The sequence below is a fragment of the Balaenoptera acutorostrata genome, chromosome 1 (assembly GCF_949987535.1).
Source record: "Balaenoptera acutorostrata chromosome 1, mBalAcu1.1, whole genome shotgun sequence".
In the NCBI taxonomy this organism is placed as follows: domain Eukaryota; kingdom Metazoa; phylum Chordata; class Mammalia; order Artiodactyla; family Balaenopteridae; genus Balaenoptera; species Balaenoptera acutorostrata.
Window position 1 is genome coordinate 4,583,686 of NC_080064.1, and position 9,779 is coordinate 4,593,464.

General features: G+C 61.2%; 1 protein-coding gene across 1 annotated transcript; it reads left to right on the forward strand.

Moving 5' to 3' along the window:
• Positions 1–3,748: 3,748 nt before the first annotated feature.
• On the forward strand, positions 3,749–8,534 carry HES3 (hes family bHLH transcription factor 3). Its single transcript, XM_057529748.1, has 4 exons — positions 3,749–4,039; positions 7,111–7,206; positions 7,309–7,390; positions 7,766–8,534. The coding sequence occupies exons 2-4, from the start codon at positions 7,126–7,128 to the stop codon at positions 8,137–8,139; spliced, it is 537 nt and encodes a 178-aa protein (XP_057385731.1). The 5' UTR covers positions 3,749–4,039; positions 7,111–7,125; the 3' UTR covers positions 8,140–8,534.
• Positions 8,535–9,779: the final 1,245 nt, after the last annotated feature.

Below are 9,779 nucleotides of genomic sequence, written 5' to 3' on the forward strand. Positions count from 1 at the left end.
CCTGGGCCGAGAAGTTGCCGGCGGCTTCTGCCAGGAGTCGGCCCCAAACTCCGGAATGTCCCCGTCCAGAGAAATCACGTGAAATCTAAAGCACCCCGCCCCCGCCGCTCACTGGCTCCGCGCGGTCCCCCGCGAAACCGACAGTCCTGGGCATGCGGGCGCGAGCCGGCGATCCGCCTCCACCCCACCCCGCCCCGGGGGGTCCGCGCGCAGAGACCACCCGCCCTCGGCAGGGTCTCCGAGCGCCCGCTTGGCGCCCAGGCTGCGGGGACACTACCCTTGGGGCATGCACGCAGCCGGGTGACCGCCCACTTCAGTTCGTGTCGAGGGAGAATGTTAGCCGACGGTGGAAATCCTCAAGACATTACATTTTTTTATAAGGCATCATGCAAAACTTTACAGTGTGATCCTGACTTCACTTGGGAAAGAAAAGCGTATGTGTGAACCTGGGAAAATGTTTGGAATAGAAGCCAAAATTACTTCACAACAGTAATCTTCAGGTGGTAGGGACTCTGGGAGAATTTTACTGTCTTTTTTATATGTTTTTGTATTTTCCATCTGGCCCACAATCAATCTATATTACTTAGGAATTGTTCCTTACTTTACCGGCGCAGCATTGCGGAACTTCCCGGAGCGGGGATCCAACCCGTGCCCCCTGCAGTGGAAGGGCTTAGTCTTAACCCCTGGACCACTGGGGAAGTCCTGTTCCTTAATTTTTTAAAAGGTAAATGCTTCCACTTCCGGGCGCTCACAGAGGCCTGATGGCGGAAAAGGCAAGTAAGCAAATGACTAGAATAAACTATGGTGGGATGGGAGTGGGTCAGGAGCCAAGTAGGGATAGAGAGGGAATGGGAGGGACCCCAGAGAGAGGCCCGTGGGTGGGAGCGTTAGGAGCCTGCCCCGGAAGAGTCGGTACTGGCAGCCCGCCTGAGGCTGGAAATGAGAGCAAGGACATCTACAGGAGGGAGGGGACCGAGTTTTGCAGACACAGAGGCAGGAGGAAGCAAGCCTGAAGCGGTATAGGGGACAGGCCCTGGGGGAGGCTGGAACCCAGAGTAGTGGGTCAGAGAGCCATAAGGGCAGGTGGGCTGTGAGCTGCAGTCAGCCCAGTCTGCCTCTGAGTCCCTGGCCACCCTACCTTCCTGTGTCCTTGCAGGACCAGGCAGGAGGCCTGGTGTCTGGAAAGCTGGGTTCAGGGAAGGGTGGAGAGCCTGTCTCAGCAGCTTTGTGAGCTCGGGCAAAGCAACTCTATGAGCCTCAACTTCCTATAAAATGGGGATCCTGATTTCACGGGTCTCATACCGATGTTCTGTAAACCCAGTATCATGTTTAAAATGTGCTCCGAAGACATTTGCTAAACTTGGTAGATGGGAACTGAAAGGAGATTTAATGTTTTAAAATCCAGCGTCACCCAGTTGCAGCGCCATGTGGGAAGGAAGCCTGGACTGTTACTGGGGGCTGAGAGCCAGGGTCCTGCCACTGTCCCCTGTTTCTACTGTCTCCCGCACTCAGAACCTCTCCTGCATCTCCAGGACACCTCAGGGCCACTAGAGGGTGCTCACTGCATCTTCACTCCTGGGAGTGAGTCTGGTCCTGGGGCAGAGGGCTGCTCCCAGGAAGCTCCTTTTCTGGCCACTGGTATCTGCTCTCCATGCTGACTTATGGCAAGGGCAGTCCCTGTTGTGGGGGGCACAGAGTAACATGTAATGCAGATTGGAAGGCTTGAGCAACTCTCTCTTCTCTGCCCATCAGTTCCTCTTAGACCATACATCTCCGTCAATCCCAAGTTGGAGAAGGGAGAAAGAAGGGGGAGGCAGTCCCCTTCCAGGTAGGGCCAGACCAGCGGGAAGGGGAATTTTTAGAAGTCACTAGAGTTGCTGAATCTGTCAGGGCCCGGGGGTTCACAGAGGAGTGATGGAAGAGAAAGGCAAGTAAGCAAGTGTATGTACACACTGGCATAGACCCAGAGCAACAAAGTCACACAGAGAGATACACAGGCACACAGAGAAACAGTAATTCACAGAGATATAGACAGAAACACAGAGGCCTGCTTTCCCACCAGAGAGGAAAGCAATCTGATCAAACACGTCCACTCTGCACCCAGCTCTCCCGTGTCACTCCAGTTTGTCATCCCCTAGGCTAGAGGAACAGCACACCTACAGTAATATAAGAAAAGAAACTAGTCAGCCTGGGGATTCCTTGCTTTCCATTTTTTCCCCTCTAAATAAGCATTTGAATGTGTTTTGTTCTAGGAGCTGTGAGGCAAGCACAAAGGGAACCCTTTCTCATGCAGGAAGTTCCCTCTCTAGGGCCTCCCCTCCCCGCCCCCCAATCCAGCCATCCACCCACCAGCTGAGGTGGCTTTCCATCCTGGGCCCAAGTGGGGATCCCTCTTGTTTTAAAAAGCCATCAGAACCATGTTGACTTTTCCAAGTTAAGCTGCAGGCTGAGGTGAAATTAGGCTCCCTTTTCTCAAACAGGTTGCTTTACGGAGAAAGAGGAAATGTAGGAAGGGGGAATGCTGCAGAGCAAGCAGGAGAAGGGGCAAGGATGGGTGTTAACCTTCCCAGGATGAAAGGCTGGCTCCTGTCCAAGCCTGACACCAAGTAGGAAACAGCTCTGGAACTCTGCCTCTCCCTTCTCCCTGATGGTGGGTGACCTCCTGGGACTCCTTGTCACTCACAGGCCTCTGCCCCATCCACTTCCCACGTGGAGGCCAAGAGGGGCCTGTCCAGTGTGGCTGCAGCTCGCTCTGATCCTCCAAAAGTTGTTTTTTCTTCGCCTCCTCTGGCCATTCCCCACTCCAGGCATGAGAGCCCGCCGCCCCCCACCCCGAGTCTGGTAAATGACTCGTAATTTATGAGAACATCAGCCCAACGTGCATAAGTCATATGTGCACAAAGGGGCCGGGTAAATATTTAAAGATTAGAGCCAGCTGGGGAGAAGCACAAAAGGCTGGGACAATGAGGGTCTCCCAGAATTCACCCTCTCTGAGCTGGGCCAGCCCGGTTCAGTGTTGATGCACTCACCGGAGTCCCAGCCTTTGTCCCCTGGAGGGCCCTTGGCTGCCGGGCTATTCAGAGTCCTAACCCAGCCAAAGAGAGTTAAACAATCGCAGCCTCTCCAAGCCCATCTGGAGACAATTGGCTGAGTCATTTCTGAGCTTTTGCTGTGTCCCAATAGTTAATTACATGGAGCAATCACTTCATTCCATTTAGAAATGCATCCCGGAGGGGGACGCACATTTCTCCCTCCAGCCACTGCACAGGCAGTGGCCTCCGCAGCACCTAACAGCTCGGGTAGCTTTAAATGCCTGGGGGCTGCAGGAAGGCAGGGGTTCCCATCCAGGGCCTGCATCGTTCTGTAATGTTCTTTTGCCAAAGTCAAGAAAACCAAATGGAGGAAGAGAGGACAAAGGCACAGGTCACTTTGGGCCTTAAATTCCCCAGCCTGAGGAAGCCACGGGCTTTGAGTAGCCCTGGAAGCCCCCAGAGCTCTCCTGAGTTACAGAAAGAATTTTTCCTGAATGAGCAGAGGGCAGCCTGTGTCCCCCCAGCGCTCTGCCTGGACTTGTGCTCCTTTCCAAGCCCCCTGGGAACCCCAGAGGCTAAAGATGGAAAGGGAGTCGGTGGCCTACATCCCGGCTTGCATAAGCCGGGTTTCTAAGTTGGTCCATGCCCTTGCCGGCAGCCCGAGAGCGCTTGGTCCTGTTTGCTCTCAGAGAGGACAAGGTGAACCCGCAGCCGCTCCCCCTACCTAGGAAAACGCCTCCCCCGCCTCTGCACGCGCCCTCGGAGCCCAGCCTGCCTAGGGTGTGTAGGATGCCCAGACGCAAAACTTGCAAACAGACCTGGGGGTCCCTAGCCTGGGTCTCCGAGCAGGATCTCGGTGGAGACTCCGGTCTTTTCCAATGACCTTGCCAAATGCAAAAATCTGCTTTTAACTTAGTGGGGGTATCGGCTGCCCAGAAGACTGACCCGAATTGGGGGTAAAGTGTGGTTAGGGTGGCGAAGAAACTGTCTCTGAAGGTGGGAAAAAGGTAAGATGGAATTTGCACAGAGATCCCTTTCAGCCTTGAGTCCCGCGCGACCCTCGGCCAGCTGGAGGCGACGAACGCGCCAAGGTGGCTGTTTGTGGTGAGGGAGCCGCGCGAGGACCCGAGCAAGCCCGGAAAGTGGGGGAGGGGATCGGCCTAGGTGGGGAGACGCCAGCTGAGGACCTGCCAGAGGGGGAGGGGGCGCAGCGGGCAGTGCCGGGGTGGGGGTCGGGGGCAGCGGAGGCGGAGGCCCATTGAGCCGGCAGGGGCGGAGCTTGACAGCCCGAATTCCTCCCGGGCCGCCCGGGCCGGCCTCGCCTGCCACAGCCAAAGCAGAACATTGCGAATTAGCGCATTTTGCGGTCAATTTTCCACTGTTTAAGAAACACTAAGCCACCCACGTGAGCGGCCCCACCCAGAGCGGCCGGGATCTCGGGGCACGGGCTCGAGAGGGGTGGTGGCCCTAGGAGCTGCGGGGGCCAGGGTGCAGGCGGGGGCGTCTCGCGGGCCCCTTTATTGCGGCCTGAACTCTGGAGAGGGGGCGGGCCCGGCGCCCCCGCTGTGGGCCGCGAGAGCTGCGCCGAGGGCCATTGGTTTGCTAATAACGCCAGAGTTGAAAGGCGCGGGCGGCGGTTTATGGGGAGGGATCATAATTAGAGGACAAATTGCCCGGCTGCCCGCGCGGCTCGAGAGCGGGGCGGGGATGAGGGGGACCGCCTGAGCGAGGCGCGCGCCCAGCCTCCCTGCAGATGTGTAGCAGCTGGAAGCCCGCGCGCGGCGGGGCGCCCGGAGTTTGGCCCCGAGGGGGCGGGCGGGGGCGCGGCTTTGTGGGGCCGGCACAATGCCCTTAACACTCGGCTGCCCCCTTTGTGCCCGGCCTCGCCGCCCGCCCGCCCCGCGGCGCCTTTGTACCGCGCCGCCACCGCCCCAAGCCGGAGCGAACCCGCGGAAGCCACTCGGGGCCGGCCGGCTCCGGCGCTTCAAAGCCGTCCGGCGCGTGCCAGCGCCCGCAGTCCCGCCGCGGCCCCGCCACCCGCCCTGGGCCGGGCCCGGCCCGGATCTGGCCGGCGGGCCCTGCGGCCGGGGCGAAAGAACACTTGGGAACCGCTGTCGCCGAAGCTTCTGCCTGAAAGGAGGGCGGGGAGCGATTCTCCACGCTGCTTGGCGCCTGGGAACGCCACTGCCGGGCAGGGGGCCCATCAGTACCCCGAGCGGGGGTGGATGGGTAAGAGGATGGAGCTGGGGCCCACCAAGGACCCAGCAATTTCCCCTCCCCCTCCCACTGGGGCCCCGCGAAGGCCAGTTTGTTCAGTCTTCGGCAGCAGGGCTCCACTGCCGAACTTTTGGGCCCTTGCGACTTCCACAGCGCCCTCACAAGCAGCGCTAGGGGCCGCATGTTCACCGAGGCCAAGGGAACTCAGTAAAGGGAGCTGTGTAGGTTTGAACCCAGGGACTCCCGCAGACGTCAGTTTTCCCGTCCCTCACGGCTCCTGGAGCCCAGCCTCCTGAAGCGCAAGCAGGGACTGCACCGGAGTCCTGCTCCAGGGCCTAGCCCGTCCGGGGGCAGGTGTCTCCTCTCTGAGCTCCTGGGGTCTTCAGCCACCGCCTGAATAATGAAAAGGGGGTTGACATCCCGGGCCTCCAAACGTGCAGAACGGCACTCTCCCCAGATGCTCAGTGGTCTTCACCACCACCTCCCATTTGTTGGGACCCAGAGAAGGCCAATGGGCAGGGGTGGGGGGAATAAACACCTAGGCCTTCCCTGTGAAGGAAAGGTCCTCAGAGCCTGAGTTTTCCAGCCTGCAAACTCAGGACTGGGGGTGGGGGAGGCCTTTCTGACTGCCCTGGCCTGAGGCTGCCTGCAGCTTGCCCCCCAGTTTGAAGAGTGTGGGTTGGGTCCTAACAGGGCCAGAGGGCCCCGAGCCCAGACGGAACCCCGACGCAGGACTGCTCCCGGTCCCAAGGCCCCAAGGAGGAGGAGGCTGGCTGTGGCCCCGCGGGCGGGCTGCATGCTTTAATGGGACACATGTTGCTGCTTGGCCCCCGCGGGCCTGGTCTGCACCTGGCTTTGAGTGGCCACAGGCAGAAAATTGCTGCATTGTCCCGACATTAGGGCGAGTAATGCAGCATTGCCAGCGCGGCCCGAGCGTGAAGCCCGCAGAAAGGCCTCGCTGGCGGGTGCTCCCTGCCTCCGCATCTTCATCAGGCCCGAGAAGGCCCAGTGCTCAGTCATAGTCATTAGTGGGTCTTGCAGCCAGCTGGGCCCATGGACCTCCCCCAGTGGGCTTGGTGGTGAGGCCCAGAACTTAGGGAGACTGGGAGGGGATGGGCATGGGAAGGAATTCCAGACTCAGGCAGTGGTGAGGGTGAGAGGGATAAAGGAAAGACTGAGAGGACCTCCCTGGTGGCGCAGTGGTTAAGAATCCGCCTGCCAGTGCAGGGGATACGGGTTTGGTTCCTGGTCCGGGAAGATCCCACATGCTGTGGAGCAACTAAGCCCGTGAGCCACAACTACTGAGCCTGTGTGCCGCAACTACTGAAGCCCGCGCGCCTAGAGCCCGTGCTCCCCAACAAGAGAAGCCACCGCAATGAGAAGCCCGCGCACCGCAACGAAGAGTAGCCCCCGCTCGCCGCAACTAGAGAAAGCCCGTGCGCAGCAACGAAGACCCAATGCAGACAAAAAAAAAAAAAAAGGAAAGACTGAGAAAGGGTAAAGGTGGTCCCTCAGGAGGGAGGAGGGGTCCTGGAGGTGAGACCTGGACTAAGGGAAGAGAAGAGGCAGAGGGAGGTGGCGAACTTCCCAGTTTGTCCCTCTCTCATCCCCTCCCCCTGGGGGTTCCACAAGTCCAGGAGCGCCTCATTGACATGTAAACGAGGGGCCCCTATAAAGGCGGTGCCGCCTCCAGTGGTCTCTGCTACGACAACATGGGCACTGAGTCCGACACCCAGGGCAGCTCTGGCGGCCCCGCCGGCAACTTCCGCAAGGTCTGGGGTCCTGAGGGCTGCGGGGGTGAGGGGTGAGGCAGAGGGCGAGAGGGCCAAGGCCTTGCCCTCTAACTGCTGCTCACCCACAGATCTCCAAGCCGCTGATGGAGAAGAAGCGACGGGCGCGCATTAATGTGTCGCTGGAGCAGCTCAGATCGTTGCTAGAGAAACACTACTCGCACCAGGTGAGAAAGGGGACTCGGTGGAGGTAAGGGATGACACGATCCCCAGCCTCATCCGCTCCAGCCCAGGCTGCGGCGCTAAGAGCCCTTTCCACGGATCCCCAGATCCGGAAACGCAAGTTGGAGAAGGCGGACATACTGGAGCTGAGCGTCAAGTACATGAAAAGCCTTCAGAACTCGGTGCAAGGTAGCGGGATGGCTTGGGGGGTCGGGCGAAGAGGCGGGGGAACTTGTGGGGTCAGAGCCATGGATTCTACAAGGCCAGATAAAGGAGGGATGGATGGAGAAGAACTGCTCAGGTCAGTGGGCAGCTGAGTGAGGAGGGGGCCCCATATTGCTGTGAGTGGGCAGGCAGCAAAAGCCCGTCTGGCTGTGGAGTTGTAATCCAGGTGGGCGAAGGTCTGGACCCGGGAAGGGCGGAGCGGGTTCGGGCTGACTCCCCTCCCTTCTCTTCCCTCCCTCCACACTTTTCCCCTCCCTTGCTCTCTCCTCTCTCCATCTTTCCTTTCCTCCTCCTCTCCCCTCCTTTCCGCATTTCTCTCATCCGCTCCCCTCCCCCCAGGGCTCTGGCCGGTCCCCAGAGGAGCCGAGTACCCTTCGGGCTTTCGCGGCTGTCTGCCGGGCGTTAGCCAACTTCTGCGGCGCGGAGAGGAGGGCGGCGACGGCCTGCGCTGCCCCCTGGCGCACGAGCGCGCTCGTGGCAGCACCATGGACAGCGCCAGTCCCGGCCCCGAGGCGCCCGCGCGGCGCGGCCCCGGCGCCCCCCCAGTTTGGGCCCCTGATCCGGCCGCCGGCGGCTCGCGGTCCCCGCCACCCCGGCTCCTCTTCTCTGGAGGTCTCCCCGGTCAGTCCACCAGCATCCCCGCGCCGCAGTCGGCGTCTCGCCGCTTCGCCGAGAGCCCGGGGCCAGGGCTGCGCTTGTGGCGGCCCTGGTGAGGATCTGTTGCGGCCTCGGACTCACGGAGGCCCTCGTCTGGCCTGGGGACGCAGAGACTGTTTTGGACGGCCGGGACTCCGGTCATCGGTTCTGGTCCCGGGACGGGGTGGCCGGGAGGGTGCCGCGTCTCTTCGAACTCGGGGAAATACACGAAGCTACGATTGGACCGGGTTCTGCGCGTCTAGGCATAACCCAACCCCCCACCCCAGCCCTACCCACTTAGGCCGGACCCGCTTTCTCCTCCTCCCACCTTCTAGTGGGCCTGGGAGTGGGTGTCCCGGGCTGCGCCCCTTTCCCAGGGCCCCTGGCGGGCAGCTCGTCCCCGCCCCGCGGCCGCGCCGCGGTGGGAAGGTCGCCGTCGGCAGCGGCACAGAGCGGACCCCTCGCAGCGAGGAGAATCGCTGCCCCGCCCCTGCCCATTCAGCCGGCCAGGAACGCCCGGTTCCCACCGGCACAAAGCGCGCCAGGCTCCGCCCCCCCGGCAAGGGGCCCCCATCCCATCCCCATCCCGGACCCACTCGGCTTCCAGGGATCCCCACCCCCTCCGCACGCGGCGCGGCCCACCCGCTGGCGCGCGCTCCTAAGTCTGCCCTCTCGGAAGCCCCCTCCTTAGCGACCCTGCCCTGCGCCCGCTCAGCGCTGTGGCCCCGCCCGGTAAGATGCTCCACCTACCGCCCCGGCCACCCGACGCTTGGCTCCGCGCGGCTTCTCGTAGGGACCCCGCCCACTGTCGCACCAACTTGAAGGCTGCTAGGGCACACCCCGGCTCCTCTCAAGGGAGAGTTCACTTCTCCCCGCTTGGAAAAGACCCCGGCCCCGCAGAGTCCCCGACTCCGGACCTCTGGGGCCTCCAGGGAGCCCACCACCCTTGACGACTCCGGGAATGCTGTGCGACTCGTCCGAAAATGAGGTCATTGCTGTGCCCGGACTCGAACCCGGGGCTCCCGGCCCGCGAGGGGAAGCCTGGGGTTGGAGGACAGGTCCTGCGCTGAGCCCAGGAAGAGATCCTAGCACCTCCTCCCACCAGCTTGAAATTCAAAATAAGGACAGTGCGAACTTCTGAAATGGGTATAAAGAGGCCACGAAGGTTCTAATTTCTCCCATGATGCCTACTTAGGTGAATCTTTTTGAACTACAAACATCAACTTTGTATAAAACGTTTCTCATTTTGGGCTGCCCCTGCCTTGCCGTGTGCTAAACCCGTCCTGGTCAGACCGCGGGGAGAGGGCTCTCCGGAGCTGGGCTCTCCGGAGCTGGGGCGGGGGTCCTGCAGTGGTGGTCCCGGGGCGGCCTCTCGGGTCTCAACTTCCTGACACTAATCCTTCTGCAGGCCACCAGGCTCCTGTCGGCCACCAGGTGGCGATCTTACATCGCGGACCCAGGGCACGTCCTCCAAATTCCAACCCAGGCTGGTGGGCGGGTCAACCGGCACAATGGGTCCTCCTCCCCTAGGCACGGCTCCAACTGCTCTGCCCTTCTCGCCCTCCAGAATCAGCCTCACTGTGGTTAGCGGTCCGTGAAGCCAAACCCGGGCAGGGGCTGCCATCTGCACTCATAGGTCATCTCCGTCCTTTACTGGGGCTTTGGAGCCCACCAGGCCGCTCCATCCTGCCGCTGCTCCAGGTCTGACTCACTCGCT

Coding starts and splice junctions, on each gene's coding strand:
- HES3 (XM_057529748.1), top strand. CDS start 7,126: ATGGAGAAGAAGCGACGGGCGCGCATTAATGTGTCGCTGGAGCAGCTC. Junction 7,207..7,308: donor AGAAACACTACTCGCACCAG/GTGAGAAAGGGG, acceptor ACGGATCCCCAG/ATCCGGAAACGCAAGTTGGA. Junction 7,391..7,765: donor CCTTCAGAACTCGGTGCAAG/GTAGCGGGATGG, acceptor CCCTCCCCCCAG/GGCTCTGGCCGGTCCCCAGA.